Source organism: Rhinolophus sinicus, linkage group LG04, assembly GCF_036562045.2.
Source record: "Rhinolophus sinicus isolate RSC01 linkage group LG04, ASM3656204v1, whole genome shotgun sequence".
Classification (NCBI taxonomy): Eukaryota; Metazoa; Chordata; class Mammalia; order Chiroptera; family Rhinolophidae; genus Rhinolophus; species Rhinolophus sinicus.
In genome coordinates, this window is record NC_133754.1 from 98,690,378 (window position 1) to 98,711,774 (window position 21,397).

At 38.2% G+C, this 21,397-nt stretch overlaps 1 protein-coding gene across 2 annotated transcripts in view; it reads right to left on the reverse strand.

The window, feature by feature from the left end:
- USP12 (ubiquitin specific peptidase 12) overlaps positions 1-21,397 on the reverse strand; it is a 79,628-nt gene that overhangs the window by 14,313 nt on the left and 43,918 nt on the right. Inside the window, exons 3-6 of one of the 2 annotated variants that reach the window (XM_019736579.2) lie at positions 17,930-18,143; positions 10,391-10,620; positions 3,547-3,623; positions 3,346-3,429 (exon numbers count right to left, since the gene is read on the reverse strand). In XM_019736579.2, coding sequence (XP_019592138.1) covers positions 3,346-3,429; positions 3,547-3,623; positions 10,391-10,620; positions 17,930-18,143 — 605 coding nt within the window. The remainder of the gene's footprint in view (positions 1-3,345; positions 3,430-3,546; positions 3,624-10,390; positions 10,621-17,929; positions 18,144-21,397) is intronic. The other variant, XM_074330056.1, reaches the window with a different exon arrangement.

The window sequence follows — 21,397 nt, forward strand, 5'->3', positions numbered from 1 at the left end:
CTACATCCTAGTGGAAAATATGTAATTTCTGTATTGGTGTCTTTCCATGAACTTACATAGTTCATCCTACAATAATACTGCAAAGTCTGAAAATATGTGGGTGGGGGGTGTGCATACATACAAAATATGTTCATCAAAGCACCATAACAGTGAAAAAATGGGAACAATCTAAATTGTTGGATTTATAGAATTGGTAGATTTAGATTGGTATGTCCATACAAAAACAAAAAACAAAAAACAAAACACTATGTAGCACCTCTTAAGACTGATGTAAAAGTGTATTTTCATTGACATGGTTGTAATTCAGTAAGTGGAAAAAGTTACAAAACTGTATATAAAGTTTGATTCCATTTCAAGAATTATGTGTGTATATACACATGTACTTAAAACATCTAGGATTTATACGAAAATGTTAACAGTGCTTTCTTAAGTGATTTATACTTAACATGTATTTTCTAATTTCTGTACAGAGAACATACATTCCTCATGTAATTTAATAAAAGGTCTAATATTAATTAATATATAAAATCTCATGTATATCTTCAAAACAAACAGCTTGACTTTGTAGATAATTCCTAATTACTTATGTATGGTCACCTGTCATCCTATGTGACCAGCTTATGCTCACAGATGGGCCTTCCTCCATCTAACCAATAAAGTTTCTGAGTTACATTCCTCTTGGCTACATTTAGTTCTTGACTCTATCTTCCTTAACCAACAGCGTTAGGCACTTTCTACAGCATTTTCAGGATTAATCTGGTACATCGGCCCCCATGCCTCTAATCAAACTTATTAGAGGTGCTCCAATCATATGTACTAATGGAAGGGAACCTGGAGTAACCTGTTTTGATTACCTTGTCCATTACCAAAATACCTCCCTTCCCAGTAGATGTGCATGTGGCCAAAACAAAAACAAAAAAACATAATCATTTAAAAATCTAAGTTCTTTCCCTTCCCTTCATGCACATTTCAGTTCAACCATGGGGCCATACAAAGTAGACATCTGTGTAGGCAGGCGAGAGGGGAAGCCCAAGCAGAGTAAGCAACACGTCTATATGAGAGAATTGTGTGTGTGTATATACATGAGGATACGACTGCTCACCTACCAGGGCACTGACCAAGTAAGTAAATACATCAGGATAATGGGAGCCAACTTTTATCATCAGAGAAGGGAATCACATTAAAAAGAAGAAAGCTAGGGTGAACCCTATGGCGTTGGTGGACATTGGAGGTAATCATTGTGAATTCATGGTTTTTCCATATAGACAGACAGACAATAGATAAGTACAGTGCAGGTGTGTATGTGTGTTTGAGCAGATGTAAGTATAAACGTACGCATAGCCACACCCGTTCTCTAGCTCTGTTCACTAAGGGGACTCATGAACAGTGACAGCCTAACAGCAACGAGAATACCTGTCCAAGGTCCTGGTTTCTCATCACCACTCCCCTCCCCAGAAGGAATCAGGGCTCCTTGGAGCAATGGCTGGTGTCAGGGTCGGGGAAAGGAAAGTGTACGATGAGCCTGGAAAATCTTACGGTGCCAGAAAGTAAAGAAGTGCTCAAGAATGATGGGTCGTGCCCAAAAGACACCGGGGCCAGCTCAAGCGGCTCCTGCTAGCCAAACCGGGGATAATTTCAACACAAAAATAAATTAGAATGGTAATGGATCATAACCCACTGAATGAAAACAGGAATCTCTGAATCCACACTGAGATTTTTTAAAATGAAAAAAAGTCTGATGAGGAATGGGGATATTTAGAATCTCAAAATACCTCCACACAAAATCCTTATGAATTACAAATGGAGAAAAGCACAGCTTACAGTGGAGAACTCTGGAGACATCCCCTTAATCAAGTGTTCAAAGATGAACAGCATCAGTGATGGGATGTGAAGAAAACAGTTAATGTAGCGCGCCTCGCACAATCCTTAGAAAGGCCTGCTTGCAAGGGTGGTCCCCGGATGACTACTGGGAATCGGATTTAGAGAGCAGTGCCACCATTCCCTGAATGAGAAGGGTGTCTCAAGGTGCCTCACTGTTTGACACACAGTATGGTATGCGGAACACCTTTCCTCTGGAAGTCAGGGGTCTGGGTATGTGCCAGGGAGAGGGGGCCTACGTGACCAGCCCCCAGTAAAACCCTTGGGAACTGAGTCTCCAGGGAGCTTCCGGGGCAGACCACATTTCTCCCCCAGGCTGTCACATTCGATGCGGGCGGAATGAAGTGTGTCCTGTGCGACTCCACTGGGCCAGCACTCCTGGAAGCTTGCCTGGCTTTCCCTTTGCTGACTGTGCCTTCTCCCCGTCCCCAGTAACGAGTCTTAGCTGCGCACATGACTAGCTCACTGAATCCTGCCAGTCCTTCTAGCCAATCACCAAACCTAGCAGCTGCCTTGGGGAACCCCGACACGAGACAAACCACAACCACGTGCCACTGAAGAGGCTACAATAAGATCACTGCACCACTTCTGTGAGATTCCCATCCAAAATATATAACCTGAATCTAATATGAGAAAACATGAGATGAACCCAAAGAGGGACATTCTACAAAATAACAAATGTAATTTTGAAAGTGTCAAGATCATTAAAGTCAAGAAAAGACTGAGGAACTGTTCCAAATGTAAAAGACTAAACATAATGTGTGATTTTGGACGGGACCCTCTTTTCTAAAAAGGACATCATTGGGACATCTGGTGACAGATACTAAAGTCAGGTCTGCGATAACAAGCACACGTCAGCGTTACTTTCCTGACTGGGATGGACATGGCACGTAGGAAAACTCCCCTGTGGGGAGGACATAGCTACTAAAGTGCCCAGATCATGGGACGTCATACTGGGACCGCACTTTCAAATGGTTTAGGGTAAAGCAGCATTACTGGTGCTGTGCCTGCAACTCTTCTCTGAGTCTGAGATTATTTCAAAATACAAAGTAAGATAACAAGGATGATGATAACGAATGCATTCCTTGGTACCAAACTCGCATCTTTATCTACTAAGAGAAGGTACAAAATCCTGTGTAAGAACAGAAGAAACTCGGGTGGACTGAGAAAAGTCCCTTTTCCCTCACCAAGGGAAAAGTTTACATAATCAAGAAAGCTTCAAAACCAAATATTTTACCTGTACTGATTTATGATTATTAAACAATCACTAAATGCAGAAACTCACCCGCGGGTGCAGAGTTGAATATAGTTTATCCAGTAATTACTTAATAAGCCTTAACTTGTTGGTGATAAAATTAAGAATTTTTACTCAGTGTAAATTTTCACAGATCACTTTCAGCTAGAAAAGCCCATCTACAACATCCATTGCCAAAGAATCACTAAAAAATTCCCAAGACACTAAATTACCGTTTGTGTGCTTCCTGTTTGCTGCGACATTCTTCACAGTAGTATTTGTATTCACTGCACAGAGTTTCTGTGTTGCTAAAACCCCTGTGTAAAATTCAAAATAAATTAATTTTGTCCACACCAGAAAATCATGTCCTCATTTAGAAATATTCTAAACCAAAGATATTCATTAACTTTCACAATAAATAACTCTACACTTACCTTAAGCAGTGAGTAATTGATGTGTTTTGTTCCACGTCAACAGAAAGGTCTAAAAAATCTTCATCTTTGCTGCTTATCTGTAAAAATAGGGAATTACTTTTGAAATCTTCAAATATCAGAAAACCACTGTACAAAAATGACAGAATTAAATACACTCTAATATTAGTACAAAGTGTACGAAGAATTCTTTTTCCCCAAGTTCAAAAGAAAATGACTTGATGTGGATTATTCAAAAGAACACTGAATAAGTAACTCTCATAATACGTACAGGCAAAACCCCAAGTACACCTGTGGCAGATTCTCTTACTGGCAAAGGCCAGTACAATGTGAAACTCCATTACTTTGCAAAATCTTGGTGTTACTGAAAAGCAGGAAATAAATGGTACCATATATACCAATTCTTAAAAACCATAGGCCAAGATTAAATGACAATGCTTGGCAAAGGACATGACACCTGTATTGTTTTATCTTTTAAGAAAATAATTTAGACCAAAATGCCAAATCACAACCTTTATTTATGACCTTTTATTTCTCAAGAAAAATCTAATATGAAATTCTGTTTGACTTACGGGCAAATCACCTTATAAAAAATGGTTATTACTTATTCATTTGAATTGGATTAGAACAGAACTTTAGACACCAATTTTCCTTGCTATTCCCTTCAATGACTGTATTCCCAAGGTGAGCAAGCAATAGAACACAAGTCTGACTCAGCTCCCCTCTCACCCACAGTGACAACACACCCAACACAGTGAGTGCTTTCCTGTTTCAATACTGCATCAGTGTTATACATCCGTTTCACCAGCCTACGATAGATTATGTGGCTAGATGTACAGTAGATACTTATGCAAATCTGGGTAAACAGGAGAACATGCATACAAGGTATAGTGACACTACAAGACAACTCCTCTGGGTCTCCGAACATTCAGTAAGAAACAAGGGCAGAAGACAAGGAAGAGGGGAAGGGAACACAATGTGCTTAAGGAAAAACAATTAGGCCGGTGCTTTAAGGAAGTGTGGGGAGTGTGACAAGAGGCAGTGTGGGAGAGGTAGGCTAATGCCAGCTCAGGCAGTCTTCATATCAGATCAGACAGGATCTGATGTTCCTCGGCATGAGGTTTGAGATTCTCAGACACTGCCTTGGAGCTCTGCGTTTTCAAATTTCCTTTTTACGGGAACATAAAAAGCTTGACGTAAGGATGTTCTGGATCTTCTGGATGTATCTGAGTTACTATGTTTATGTTCACAACTGTGTTGGTGCCAGGTGATCACCAAGTGGGGCAATATTTAACTTTTAGAAGTATTTGTAAACATGTCTGATTGTTGTTGGACTGCTATGTCCCAATGTGAGGTCACACCCAGCATCTGGGAGATAACAGGTCTAAAATTCACGCTGGAGAGCTGGACTGGGGAATCAGCAGCCCAGGTGGTAATGAAAATGGCACATGACCCCCCGCTTCCCGCAATGCAGAGTGAGAGGCAGCCCAAAATGAAACCCTAGAGGGTACCTACCTTTAAAGGACAAATGGAAGAAGAAAAGCCAAGGAAAGAGACCAAGAAGGAAGCATCACAGAGCAGAGAAGAACACCAGAAGGGGGTGCTGTTACAGACACCAGCCTCCTACCAAAAGGGGTATTAACAACTGCATTACTAAATCTGCCATACAAAAGCACTGTCTCCTCCAGGAAGCCCATCCGGAACCTTTGCAAACGCCCATCCCACCAGGGCTGGTCCTCCGTCCTCAGGCTCCCTGGCATCTCGTGCTTGCCCGGGCCGTACACACTGTACTGGAACTGCCCGACTAGTTGTGGATGGGTCTTTACCACCCCCGTGAGCATCTTGAGATGAGAAATGATATCTTATTCATCTATCAACCTCTACTCATCTTCTGCCTGACATAACTGGTAAACAAATATTTGTACAAAACTAAATGAAGAAATGATACCTACTTACCCTTGTGAAATTCTGAATTTCATCTCTCAAGCTTAGTTTGATAAAGCTAGATCATTAGGTTGGTACTAATAATCATCTCCTAAATAAATGGCAGCTTAGGTTTTGAGAAAATAGCCTCAATTCACACCCTTACTTCTAGGGAGACGACCTGCGAATATACACTGCAGGCCACAGGAGGACCTGGTGAAGAACGGGGGACAGATCCCTATTGGTAGGGTTACTACAAATCAAATTAATAAATATTTGAACACTAACAAGGATGGCTGACAGAACTCTCGCCTTCAAAAACATTTAGTCCCCAATGCTCACACCCCCAGTCTACAAAGTAAACTCCATCAGCACAGCACCCCAAAGACCTCCACACAGGGTCCCAAATCTACCCTGCCAGCTTCACCTATTACTGCATTTCTCACCATGCTCATAAGCAAATCCAACTATTTTCTGTTTCATTGAAAGCTGACTTATAGACATCTTCTAACACAGACCAAATTTAATTACCCTAAACAATAAGCAACTGCCAAATTCTCTGATTTACACCTACTATTCCAATAGAAATACTGCTTCAATAATTGGGTAGCGTTTCCTAAAGCTTAGAATTCAGTTATGATAAAAAAAAGTTTTTTTATAAGACATATCAAAAAACTCGTGTTAAAATGACTGAAGCTGATTAGACTGAATAAAGATGAGTAGTGAGCCCAATTCCCAATATCAAACATTGACCAGTCAAAGCCATGACGGCAATTAACTGGCGGTTGCAGCAGTGAACAAAGCCCACACCAAAGATACCCTCCTTAACCTAACCCCAAACATCTTCACAGGCGGTTAGTATACTTAAGCTTACACCTCTCACTTGATCTGAAAGAGGCTCACCAATAAAAATTTATTTAGAAAAGAGAATTTTATTTATTTACTACTATTGTGTCCATTAGTTAAAATTACACTATTGACAATGACCGCTCTGCAAATACCAGGTAATAGTTAAAAAGATCAAGCCCTAATCAATAGTCAATAAATCATTCATTGTTGTGGGTTATGGTTTCTATTTAAAGACCCTACTTTTTTTGGGGGGAGGGGGGAATGAACCAAAAGGATCACCATTTGCTTTAAAAAAAAAACACCCAAGAACAATGCTATTTACATGAACACACACATAAAAAAGAAATACTTAAGTGTAAATCTAACAAAATATGTACAACATTGATATGAGGAAAACCACAAAACTCTAATAAAAGAAATAAAAGATGTAAATAAATATACAGTCCATGTTATGTGGATACAAAGACTCAATACTATCAAGATGTCAGTTCTTCCCAACTTAATCTATAGATTCAATTCAATCCCTATCAAAATCTCAGCACATTATTTTGTGGATAATAAATCAGTTTCTAAAGTTTACATGAGAGGCAAAAACCCAGAACACCCAACACAATATTAAAGAAGAACAAAGTCAAAGGACTGATACCCAACTTCAAGACTTACTATAAAACTATGGCAATCAAAACAGTGTGGTATTGGTGAAAGAACAGACAAATAGATCAATGGAATAGAACAGACAGCCTAGAAATACACCCACACAATTATAGTTATCTTTGACAAAGGAGCAAAGACAATTCAGTGAAGAAAGGAATCTTTTCAACAAACGGTGTTGGAACAACTGGACATTCACATAGGGAAAAAAGAAAAAGAATCTAGACATAGACCTTACACCTTTCAAAAAATTAACTCAAAATGAATTACAGTCCTAAATATAAAATGCAAACTATAAAACTCCAAGATGATTAACATAGGAGAAAATCTAGATGACCTTGGGTTTGGCGATGACTTTTTAGACACAACACCAAAAGTATTTAAAGAACACCAACAGCATTTCCATGAAGCAAAACTGGACTTTACTAAAATTAAATCTCAAAATGAAAACGTTAAAAACTTCTGATCTTTCAAAGACACTATTAAGAAAATGAGAAGTCAGACCACAGACTGGGAGGAAATATTTGCAAAAGACATGTCTAATAAAGGAGTAGTATCCAAAATATACAAAGAACTCTTAATAAAACTCAACAACAGGAAAACAACCTGTACAGACACCTCACCAAAGATACACAGATGGCAAATAAGCACATGAAAAGATGCTCCACATACATGTGACTGGGGAACTGCGAGTTAAAACAACGAAATATACTACACCCCTGACGGAATGGCGAAAATCCAAAACACTGACAAAAGCAAATGCTGACAAAGACATGGAGCAACAGGAACTTGCATTCATGGCTGGTGGGAATGCAAAGTGATACAGCCACTTTGGCGGGTTTCTTACAAAAATAAACATACTCTTACCATATGATCCAGCAATTGCTTTCTTGCGTATTTATTACCCAAAGGAGTTGAAAGGTTATGTTTACACAAAAACTTGCACATGGATGTTTATAGCAGCGTTATTCATAATTATCAAAATTTGGAAGCAACCTAGATGTCATTCAACAAGTCAATGGAAAAACTGTGGTGTATCCATACAATGGAATATAATTCAGTCACAAAAAGAAATGAGCTATCACACTATGAAAAGACATTAAATACCTTAAGTGCAAATTGCTAAGTGCAAGACACCAATCTGACAAGGCTGAGTATTCTATGACTCCACCTACATGACATTCTGGGAAAGGCAAAACTATGGAGACAGCAAAAAGGCCAGTCAGTGGTTGCCAGAGGGAGGGAGGGATGAGTACTTTTAGGACAGTTAACTACTCTGTATGCTATTATACATTTGTCAAAACAAATAGAACCATAGAACAGACAGCACCAAGAGTGAACCTTAATGTAAACTATGGATTTGTTAATAATATATCAATATTGGCTCATCAATTGCAACAAATGTACCCCACTAATGCAGTACATTAATAATAAGAGAAAGCAAAGGGGGGGGAGATGTTTGGGAACTTTCTGTGCATTCCACTCAATTTTTCTGATGTCCATTTATTAAGAAAAAAAGAAAGTAAGTAAAGACAGTTGCTTATTAGTCTCCGGCAGTGTAAGTTTGTCTGATTTAGTCAACCAAGTGGAGTGTTATTCTTCCAAACAGCCATAAAACATTTCTTTTGCTTTTCTTGCTTCTGGATTCTCTTTCCCAATGAACCATGGTACTTTCTTTCCTACGCTATTAAAAACTAGCAGTACAACCATCATAGTAAAGATTGGATCGGGCAAAAATCACCAATGGATGCTAAATGTTGGGGAGATTTTGATAAGGAACAAGATATTTGTGTAACCCTAGACTGTCTACTATTTACAAGGGCATAAAAAGCAATCATTATAAAGTGGTGAGAATGAACAACATCTTGAATGTAGATGAAAATTAATATCAGCAGTAAGGGGGACGCGAATGCACGTGCCTAGATGTGACATCCTGAGGACACATTACTTATGAATTATTCCAGACTAAAATGCATAACCTGCATCTAATTAGAAGGAAACACAAGACAAACTAAATATGAGGAAAACTTGATTAAAATGGGTGTGGGGGGGACACTTTCTTTAAAAATGTAAATGTCACAAAAGACAAAAAGACTACAAAAATGTTCCAAATTAAAGAAGGCTAAAGAAAAAACTGTAAGTATATGCAATGCCCAACTCTAAAATGGATTCTGCACTGAAGGGGAGGAAATGCTACAAAGGACATTATTGGCTCAACTGGCAAAATTGGAAAACGGATGCTTAAGTAAGAGTCTGAGCTTTCATTCACGTGAGACATTAGGTAACAAGGTAAGACTGTAACCAGGAGCGCTGGTTTATCTGATCCTATGTGTAACCAATTTCCAAGCTTCTTCCCTATTTCCCTCATCTTTACAAAGTACAGTAGTCCCCCCTTATCCATGGTTTTCCTTTCCATGGTTTCAGTTACCCATAGTCAGTCACGGTCCAAAAACATTAAATGGAAAATTCCCAAAACAAACAATTCATAACTTTAAAATTGTGCACCATTCTGAGTAGTGTGATGAAATCTTGCTCTGTCCTGCTCAGGACGTGAAGCCTCCCTTTGTCCGGCGTTTCCACTGCATACACTCCCTGTCCCTCAGTCACTTAGTGGCCGTCTCAGTTATCGGCTCGGCTGTCACGGATCACAGTGCTTGTGTTCAAGGGACCCTTATTTTACTTAGTAAAGGGCCCGAGCACAGGAGTAGTGATGCTGGCAATCCAATAGAAGCCGTAAAGTGCTTCCTTTAAGTGAGAAGGTGAGTACAGTAGAATTAAGATATTTGAGAAACCACACTGATATAATTCTTATTACAGTATAGTTATAGTTGTTCTAGTTGATTATTAGTTGTTGTTAATCTCTTACTTTGCTTAATTTAGAAATTGAAGTTCATCATATGTCTGTACAGGAAAAAACATAGAATATATAGGGTCTGGTACTTACTATCTGAGGTTTCGGGCATCTACTGGGCACCAGGGACCGTATGCCCCACAGAGAAGGGAGGACACTGCATCCAGTAAGTGGGCATCTCCCCCCTTTGAGTATACACAGTATGCTTTAGTTTTTATTCTAACCATAAACAATAAACGTAATTGTAGGAAAGTAAAAACAAATTAATGTACCTCCCTGACCTATAAGTTTCTTAGGAGCTTAACTAAGACATACTTTCTAGAACAGGGCTCTATAGGCTCCTAGGTTGGAACAAAATCAAATAGGTCAAACTGCAGTAAGTATGTCTGTCACCTCAGGCAGTCACATCAGCATCATGAAAGTGTAGAGAGACTTTCAACAGACGAGTACATCTGTAACATTTATCCTACACCTAAGAATTACAACTTTCAAGTTTATCTCATACTTATCCTCAAAGAACTTTTACAATAATGAATTAAGTTTTTTACATACAAAATGTTATGATATACTTACAGTTTCACAAGTAAGACATCTGGTTTCATTAGTTAATGTTCCCTGAAAAATCTCATGAACCCAAGTTGGGTCTGGTGTGCTGTTGTTATTTTCACTGTCAATGTTACCATTAGGTAAACGGCCATTTTGTTTTTCCTGCTTTCTCTCTTCTTGTAAAATATCAGCAATTGTATTTAGTAGGTAATTTAAGAATTCATGGGCATCTTGCTGCATGTAGTTGTCAAAAAGCTCTAAAAATAAAAAGAGATTTCAGAATTAATAACTTCATTTAAAAACTTAATTAAAAAAAGAGTATCTCCTATTCCATCAGAACTAAGTACGAATGTTTGGCGGTGTTAGTAATATACAAGAAATAAATACCTTTCACATCTAAAAATTATAATACTAACTGATCAATGACGAATGGGCAAAACCTATCCTCATATACAATATATGTCTATATACTGTACTGGGAAGACAAGAAGCAATTACTTTTTATTAGCTCATCTAATCTATTATTCCACAAATATTACAACATGGCTACTTTTTAAGCAGAAGCTGGACAACCCCCTGTGAAACCAAATGCTTAAGAATCACACAGAAAGTCTGTCAAAATTACAAATGACGAGGCCACACAGCTCAGGGATTCTGATTTAGTAAGTCAGCGGTGAGGTCTGCAACCTTGGGCTTTTCAAAGCTCCTCCAGGGGACTGATGTGTAGTCAGGTCTAAGAAATAATACTATCAGAAATTATCTGCTGAATCCAGATAATCTCTAAAGCCCCCTCCAAATGTGAGATTAGGAAATAGCCCTGTAGTTATTATACAAATGAATAATTACATGGAAATACTGACAGTTGTTAACAGTAAGCATTTCACTCTGTGCTTGGCATTAGAAACCCTAAAATTAAAGAACAAGGACTTCAGAGGCAGACTCTCATTGGTACTACCAACGCTTTGCTACTGTTTTTTAACGTTATTTCACAAACAGGGAAATGGGATCAGAGGGGGTAAAGTGACATTGCCGGAAATGGCAGAGCCAGGACCCAGACCAGGCGGTCTGACTCCACCAAGCAGGCAGGCACTGTGGCCGGCACACGCCACCACCTACGGCGCGGGTGCTTCACAAAGCACCGAGAAGTTTCCTAGTTAGGAAATTCCTCCATTGGATCTCGATGCACATTTAATAAATTCCAGAAAGATTACAGTTTACATTTTTTAAGTGAAAGAATACAAATTTGGAAGAAAATTTATGGAAAGTCTAAGATGAAAGGAATAAAAAATGACATTTCAGAACAGCTACACATAGATATGACTGCATAAAATTAAGTTCTATGCATTAGAAATCATTTAAAAGTTAAAAAAAAAAACCAGTGAAACCTAAAAATTATTAACATTTTCAACATATAAAGAGCTTATACAAAAGAAAAGTCAAAGTGGGCAAAGGACTTGAAATCAACAATTTATAGAAACAAAATTCAAAGGATTTAAAAACATGAGAAAACGTTGAATCCCACAGTAATCAAAAGTCTTGATTTTCCTATCTGTAAAATGAAATACCATCTTCCTTTCACAAGGTTATTGTAAAATAAAAATGGAAACAAGTGAAAATATTTCTTCAGGAAGTATATTAAGAGAAAATAAAGCATGAGTTTAATTTGAGTTGGTATCAAAAAGACCTTTAACAAGTATCACATTTAAGGTGCAGCTGCTAGAGCAAGACTGTCTGGATTCGTATTATGGGTCTACCTCTAATCCTACACATCACAGGCAATTTACTTATTAAACTCTCTGTTAGATTGCAAATCAAACACAGTAATATCAAGAATGCAGTTGCAGCCATACTTGATTTCTCTGCTATAAATTTGTCCTGAGGGATTTGATTAGCCTTAAACAAACTCCCTATGTTATTTTTAAGAACAATAAAAGCCCCGAGTTGTATGAGTTACTGCTTGAGCTTCCATGGACTTAACACCTATCTGACCTTTAAGTCGGCATAACATGTGTCCACTGGTTCTGCCCATGAACCACAGTAACCCAAAAGCACTATGGCACCATGCCCACCCCCTGCTCACCACAGAAGTCACTGCACTACCCCCGACACGGAGACAGCCTGCACCTCTGCAAACATCCTGGCCACCCACTCCCTCTCTCTGAGACCCAGCCAAGTCGTGCCTGGAACCCTCCAATGGTTCCGCCACTGGATCAGCCCAGGCCAAGGCTGAGATAACAGATGCAGTCACCTGTAACCTTGCCTCTCAATCTCCACCCCTGACATCCTACCCCACCCCTCAAGCCCAGTCTCCTGGCCTCTACTCCTCTCGCTCGGTCACTGAACCTCCTCTCTCCTCATCCTGGGGACTTTCTTCTTGCCTCACCCTTTCTGTTTTCCTTCTAGGAACCGCCTCTGTTCAAAACTGCCTTATCTCTTCAACCTTTGCCATTTCCTAGCTCCCTCCTGCCACTTCTAAACCATTACACTTCCATTCACATATAAAAACTTGCCCTCAATCAAAACTGCTCTGAAGATCTGGCCATGCTACCCTTCAGCCTCCTATCTTTGCAGTCACCCGCCATCCTACCCCACTCACCCACTCGTAGTTCCTCTGTCCACCCCAACTCCTGCAGCTTCCTTATGTAAACACGAACCCCTTAAAAATCAAGAGCTTTCCTCTGTCACTCATTTTTCCACCCCAGGTCACATATCTGGAACCACCCACCTCAAGAGGTCCATTAAGACAAGGACGGGAAGGAAGTCATGGCAGAGCTGATTAGGGAGTTCAAGAAAAGTGGGAACCAAAGAAAAGTCACAGAGAATCTAAAAAGAAGGATTATGGAAGCGGACCAGTAAAAGATGTTTATAAACACTGCCTAGCTAAGGTGGGAGATGACTAATTCACTATGCTGGATATTTCTCTACCTACATGAGGGCTCAATGCCACAGTCTAAAGTGTCTCATTTTACCTTGGTAAAATCATATTTTAGCATAGATGTGTGTTTTTCAAAATAATTACTTTTTATGTAAAGCAAAACTGTGCAAATGTTTTCGTTTCTTAAAAACTTGAATCATCTTTTTTTGGATGTTCTCTTAATAGAGAACAATGACTTCATATTCACAGAAATACCTCAACTGACTTGAAAGTACCAGAAATGAGATGCAAAGGAAACCAGAAAATACTCTAAGTATTTTGTTGAAATATTTAAAATAATATATAGTGTATTTTCTATAAATATAGTACCATGTTTCCTGGAAAATAAGACCTAGCCGGACAATCAGCTCTACTGCAAAAATTAATATAATTATTAATTTTGGGGTGCGTTTGAGTTGTGTTGTACTGTATTATATTATACCCGGTCTTACTGGGTCTTATATTAATTGTTGCTCCAAAAGACACACTAGAGCTGACTGTCCGGCTAGGTCTTATTTTCGGGGAAACATGGTATACTGAATGTGCCAGAATCTTGCACTGCCAGAGAACAGCCACTACAGCTTTAAAAACAGCAACCAGGACTGCATAAACACCAAAACTACATAAACTAAATGGCCTTAGGACAATCCCTGTAAACTGTATTATATTTAGTTTTTAAAATCTTTGTTTTCTTATGGTTTGCTTTCTCCGCTATAAGTAGCATTATGGAAAAGGTGGACTTCAAACTTGCTTTGGAAAATTAAATAAAGAAATAAAGAAATAAAGACAGAAAGACAGAAAGACAGAAAGACAGAAAGACAGAAAGACAGAAAGAAAGAAAGAAAGAAAGAAAGAAAGAAAGAAAGAAAGAAAGAAAGAAAGAAATTCACTCATTCAACAAATATTTAGTAAGCACCTACTATGTGCCAGGAACTGGATTATGTGCTGGAAATACAATGGTGAGCAAAAACAAATGGGTTCCCTCCATCATGGAACCAACAGTCTAATGGGAGAGACAGACAATTTCATTGTTAAATAAATGTATATGAAATGTAGAAACTATTATAGTCCTGACATAGATGCAACATTAATGCAAAAAAATATGAAAACCAAATCACTGTGTAAAAATAGGTTATATTTTCTTCATAATTTGGAAACAGCTATAGCTTTCAGGACACACAATATCTCTCAGGGCTCTTCTGGAGGAAAAAGACTGAAATAAATATGGGAAATTACTCAAATCTGTTTAATAAATATTATTTGTGAACAACTAACATTTCCTCACTTGAGGAAGAGCAACACCTACATATATATTTATATTTACATTTATTTCTCTCCACTGCCCCTGAAACACTGCTATGTACATACAGGCTCCTTCAGAACAAGGACCCTTTCTATGTCATTCACGGCTGTTTCCCCGCACTCAGAACAGTGCCTGCCACACAGTAGATGGACTTGACATATTTTGAATGAATGAACAAACAAACTAACAAACAGGAAAATAGAGGTTGAAACAGCGAAGATCACATGAAAAGAGTAAATATGGCCCAAAACAACAATTTGAATTATGTATCACCCATTGCTAAGATTCCAGGAGTTGGAGCACAGAGCTCGGAGGCCAGCTGATCTGATGCTCCAGCCCACCTTCAATGATCCCAAGCTCTGCAGCTGAGTGAACTCTAGCTAACATAAGTAGATCACCAAGCAACCTGTGCACTTCTTCCAAAGGAACAGAGAGCCTAGAGGAAGTTAGTCATTGTAAGCACATGACTTCATTTCTTCTTACCTAGCTCGCTGCAACAGTCTCGTGGCTGGCCTCCCTGCTTCTATTCTCGCTGCCCATCCTACCCACCCATGGCCCGCCACCCAGCAGCCAACGGGGTCTTTCCTTACTGCAGATCAGAACACCTCACCGGCCTATCCGCTCACAGCCCTGCAATGGCTTCCGAGAGCTTTCACAATAAAATCCAAGCTCCAAACCCTGCCTTTCTCCTTTTTATCTTCCTCGGACTCCTCTCGCCACACTAACTTTCTTGCTGCCTTCAAACACTCAGGGCAACTGCAATTTCTGCTCCCTCCTTCTCTAGCCACCTTTTCCTGATTTACTTTTCATCATAGCTATGACACATTATATTACATAATTGTTTGTTTGTTTTCCTCCCTAGAATGTCAGCTCCCTGAAGGCAGAGGCTTTGTCTTATTTCTATACCCCTATTTCTGCACAGTGCCTGGCACACAGGAGGAACTAAATATACACTAATTAACTCATTCAAACATTCAGCTAGTGGCCCACCATCCCAGGTAACATGTATGGAGCATGTGATCACTGCATGTAGGGGCACTTTACCACAGCCCTCTTACACTGTGACTGGTAACACAAGTTAAAAATTGAAGAACAATAACTCATTACTGAAATTAAAATAGATTCTTTCCAAGGGATACCAAAGTGATTAGTTATATAAAGCAACAGTAGTTAAAAATATGGAGCTGATATCTACTAAGAATATAAAACATGAAGATTTTAACATAACATGGAAGGAAAATGATTTAAGAACAGTCCAACAGCGCAAGTTAGTGAAATACTGCAACGGGCAAAATATTTTCCAGAGATTTAAAAGAAACCAACAAACAAAATTTCAGGAGAGTTATGCAATAGATAACCTCATAAATCCTCCTTGATTTGTATGCTTTTCTAATTATTGGGGAGAAATTCAAAAGCCAAAAATGTATTTCAAAACATACTCAAAATGCCAACAACATCAAAATAATTAAAATGCCTTTCTATTAAATACTGTTTCTGAAGTATAGAAAAATGAAACAAAACTTAGGCGAAGATGGATCTGGAACATTCATTCTGGACTCAGTTAATCAGTTTCACTCAACAAAATATTTGTCTATTATGCATCAGTTTGCTCTGCCTACACACACACACACACACACACAGAGAAAATACTAAACAATTAAAAATTATAAACACTGTTATTTATCCGTTTTTGACAAGCAAACATACAAAGTCATATAGGTATTTAACCACACAGAACTTTCAAAACACAGTAACTTGAACTCTGTGTCCCAAGTGAGGGTCCATCTACATTTTAAAAACGTCACTGTCCATGGGTAGGGCTTGTACTGGAGCAGGCACGGGCCACGCCCCATTCGTATACTGAAATCCTAATCCCCGGCACGATACTATTTGGAAATGGGGCTTCTGGGAGGTCATTTGGTCTTGAGAGTTGAGATTAGAGCCTTTAGAAGGAGAGACACGAGAGCTTGCTTCTCTTTCTCTACCATGTGACAATACAGCAAGGTGACCAGTTAGTTGTCTGCAAACCAGGAAGAGAGGGCCCTCATCAGACATTGAATCTGCCGGCACCTTAATCCTGGACTCCCCAGCCTCTAGAACTGTGAGAAGTAACTGTTTTCTTGTTTAAGCCACCTAGAGTGTTTTTGTTACAGCAGCTCAAACTAAGACAGAGCACATGCAATATATTACACAATAAGGTCAAGAAAAATGTACTATTAAATGAAAGGGAAAATAATGTGTGCTCTGTGTGAGTTTCACGTTTCTGATGTTGAACCTCTCTAAAATACTAACAAAATTTTTGGATGGCATGTTCAATTATCATGTGCATGAATTTTCTACCAGGACGAAACTCTTCAAGTTGTACCCTGATCCAGACAAAAGCCTGCGAAGACTGGACTCTCTCAGTCCACATTCTAACAGTTATATTTGGCTTTTTAAAAACAGAAGACACTCTACTGATCTGTAATCTAAGAAAGTAACCATGTTTAGCTTTCAGCAGGGAAACACAAAAGATAGGTAACAAATCAAACTAAAAATACCACTCAATTTTATTTCTACAATGATGGAAATGCCTAGAATCCTACATGCTATTTAAATCCCAGTTGAATTCTTTGAGGCAGCATACCACACTACATAGAACACTGGGCTTCAATGTCAGGGAGAAGTGTGGGACCCGGACAAGTTACCTTAATTTCGCTGAGGTTCAGTTCTCTCACGAAAAATAAAATAATGTCTAACTTATGGGCTTGCTGTAAAAAATTAAAAATACTTTAAGAGAGAAAAGCGAAGTAGGCTTTAATCAGTAACATTTTTAAAAGGGGTGGGGAAACTAAAACTACCTACCCTAAGGCAGAAAGTTTGATTTATTGTTCTGGCTCTTTCTTTTCCCTGGCATGTGACTCCTGGTAAGGCTTTTTAGCCTGTTTCTTTCATGGTTAAAATAGGAAAATAACATGCTCTCAACATCAGGTTATTGTAAGGCTCAAATGAGTTAAATACATAAAAACATTATGAAAACAACAAATGAACGATCATGAAAAAAACTTCATTCTGGATAGAACAGCTAAGCATGCAAAAAAAAGAAATTATGATTTCTCGTTTCCTCGCATGGAATTTGATTTTGTGTGACACATTTCAAACATCAACCACTGCTCATGTTAATTACTGTGTGACTACCTCCTCACTCAACTAGCCCTTCCTTCACGATGGGAACATCATCTTTGGTTTGGCGATGGCGAACCTATCACCAGGCATAAGGAAGACGCTCAGGCAATGCTTGCTGAACTGTAGTATGCTATATTTAACCTTCCTGATAGGTAAGCAATACATTAAAAAGCAGAAGGATTACCATTTTCTTTCCGTAATCTTGTTATGAACTTCTTGGGAGGTATTACTCCAACCTTTTTCTTCTGAGTGGCTATGCTATGGAACAGATCTGCTAAGCATGTAAGAAGGTTCTCCTTCTTCCTAGGTTGACTCTTGTATGCTAGAACTTTTTCCCGAAACGGACGACAAAAATAAAGTGCTTGAAGAACTGAATTGCAGTAGCAGGTATTCCCAAACTAGAATAGAAAAAAAAAAAAAATTGGGGGTTAAATTTAGGGCAACACATTTTCAAAACAGAATTTCCATGTGTATAGTTGAGAAAACAGAAAGAAAAGACAGGGAATTTATGATCGTCATAATTGAATGGTACATGCGAGTAGAAATAATTATTCTGACTGCAAATTAGCTATTTTAACATTAAATGGATGCTCTAGGAATCTGTTTCAAGTTAAAATTGAAGGAAAACATATGCAATAAATTTGGCCTTTCTGAAAACTGATTTAAAGAACTATACAGTTTGATAGCAAGATTAGTTAAGGTTTCAGATGCTGGATAATTTTTTTCTTTTTAAATTCCCCTCGTTATTATAGTATTGGTTGTATACTAAGCATTTTATATATTGTACGTTTAAAAATATAACTCAAAAATTCTTTAAAAAAAAACACAAAAGTGAGGTTATCTACCAGGTTCTTCAGTGCCATCCAAAAAGAAACAAAAAACAAGGAAAAACAAGATCCTCTGAAATGTTAGATTAAAAATCACCAATGTGACAGCCTAACAACCACTAAAATGCTAGGTCAGTTATTCTTGCTCATCAAAGAGACATGAACTTGAGCTCCAGAGTTATAACCTAAACTATGGACCCTTCTCTTCCTGGCCACGTGATCTGGAGCACGTCACCACACCTCAGTGAACTCCAATTTCCTCCTCTTTAATAATGGGGAATCATAGTCCTGCCCTACAGAGAAAATGAGACATAGTTGACAAATATTTATTGCCTTCCTTTTCCCTTCCCACTAATAGACACTGGCTCCCGAAGTCAGCTGATAAAACACCCAAAAGTGAATGAACGAGGATTTGGGGAGTACTCCGTCTGCAAAAAAGGAATGAGGCCAATTCTCATAGTAGTGCTCGGGGTGACATCACACGTATGTTAACTTAAAAGGCGAGGCAAAGAAGAGTGTTTCAGAACAGACAATTTCAAATGTATGTCCACAGACGCATACGTTTCCTTATATTTAAAAACTAAGGGGGATAAATGAAAAGCTAATCAAAATATTTATAGAAAAAGATGGAAGAGTGGAGAGAAATGAAAGTGAGATTCCTGTGAATGTACGTTGTTATAAAAAGTTTGTACCCAATTTTTAAAAACTAAAGATAAAAAGAAATTCCTAAAATTGAAAACAAATAGAAATAAATGAAACCTAAACGTAAATCCAGTTGGTGGTAAAACTACAAACACAAAAGAATTACTTCAAGCGACTTTGAAACACAGAATTCTCACTATACATGCCTACTGAAATACAGTCTAAGAATAAAAAGGACAACAACAAAAAATCTTAAACAGCATTTTGGTATTGTTATTTTGAAACTAGTACAGATATAGTATAGGACAAGCAAGCAAGGAATTATGTTAATATCCTAAGAAATCAATTTTTTTAATGTAAAGGAAAAAAGACAATAATACAAACTGAAGAGTAAAAGCCCTGTAAACTTAAATTAGAATAAGAAATATCAGCATAAACTTAGGCCTTTTTGTAAATGTATGTGTGTGTGTTCAAGTTCTGTCTACAGAAAAGGTCTAGCAGCAAATAAGCTTCCCAGGCACCGACTGTGCCCTCTAAAAACCTTTTTCCCACAGAGGAACTAGACACCTTGCAGACAGGCTATACGAGGTCTGGGACAGGAAATGTGCAATGTACAAGGTTAGCCTTGAGTATCTTTTAGTGGGGATACAAAGCCAACTTTCATCGAAAAGAATTACTACAATGAATAAAAAGCACATCAGCTACATAAAAAGCTATGAATTAATAATAACATTAAAAAAACACCTTCATTAGTCTCCAGTGGAGGTTATAAACTATTATAAAAGGAAAGCAAGTTCTATCTTGCCTTTCTTATGAGAACCTTATTTCATGGGACACCAAACAGCTGATGAAGGAGTTCCTGTTTACAGAGTAACTCCAGCTAATAAATTCAGAGGAAATGGCTGTAAATATTGGATTGGGCACAAATTATCAATGGATGTTAAAAGTTGATAAGGAACGTTACAGTGGAGGGCTCAGCCCTGAACCCCCAATGCATTCCAGCATCATTAAAATTGAACCACCACACTTTTATATCTCATGATGTCACGCACCAAGAAATACACAGCACTTCCTGTGAAGTATTCTTGTCTGAAAAAACAAAACAAAACCACTAAGCTTTTCTCAAGTGTCTAGATCTAATTACCAATTTACAAGATATTCAGGAAACAGAGGAATAAATTAAACAATACCACAAAAAGGGGTGGGCAGGAGGCCCAGGATGTATGACCAAGAACTGATTTCATAAAGAAAGATGCTTTAAAGGCTTTCCAGAGAAATGCTGAAAGAAGTACACTGTAATGATGCATTAATATTATTGACCATAAATATACAACTATGGATATACTTCAATAAAGCCTATCCAGGGGCTAAGGGATCCTGTAGTAGACTCTACACTGTTACTAAAATTAGCTTACCAATTATTCAGTATTAATTAGTCTGAAAATACTAGTATTTGTACCAGTCTAGTGACTCTAATGACCAACAAACTACGGCTCTGTCAATTGAAGAGAAGGTGTGAGCTCCACAATTTGGACATTTTTATTAAAGAATAAGCAACAGGGGACTCGAACAACTTCCACACAGTAGGTAGACAATAACAAAAGGCAGCATCTCACAGTATATCAGAAACATTTATGATAATTATAAAAAATACAAGTAGCAAATGGGACAGGCCAAGGAACTAGAGGGAATCTACATTTTGTACAGAGTGCTGGAAGTCGGCCTCTTGCTCATCTTCCGAGTATAAAGCAACAGGTAACACATAATCAATTCTTTGAGGTCTTCTGTTATAGTCTTCTTTCACTTACGTTCATTAACCCCATTAAAGAAACCCTGAAGGTTGAAACTATTACTATTTCTCCAGAATAAGCTAATTTTCAATCTCATTCATAAGTTTGAAACTTTTCCTTCGTTTTTATTGATTTTTAATAGTAACTTTCATTAGGTTTTTTGCTAAAACCTAAAATCATATCCTTCAAGCATATAGCTTTCCTGCAAAAAAGTATCTGGGATGATTTCCTTCGTACTCTTGTATGCTCATTTTCTTAAAAAGACATTCTTTAGGATAGAAACCTATCCTGTGTTTTTTCAGCTGGTTCTCAAGATCAAAGGTATAACTAGGTTTAAAATTAGGGGAAACCAATTTTCACAGCTGCCATGCTCCTGAAGCCGGACCATTGATT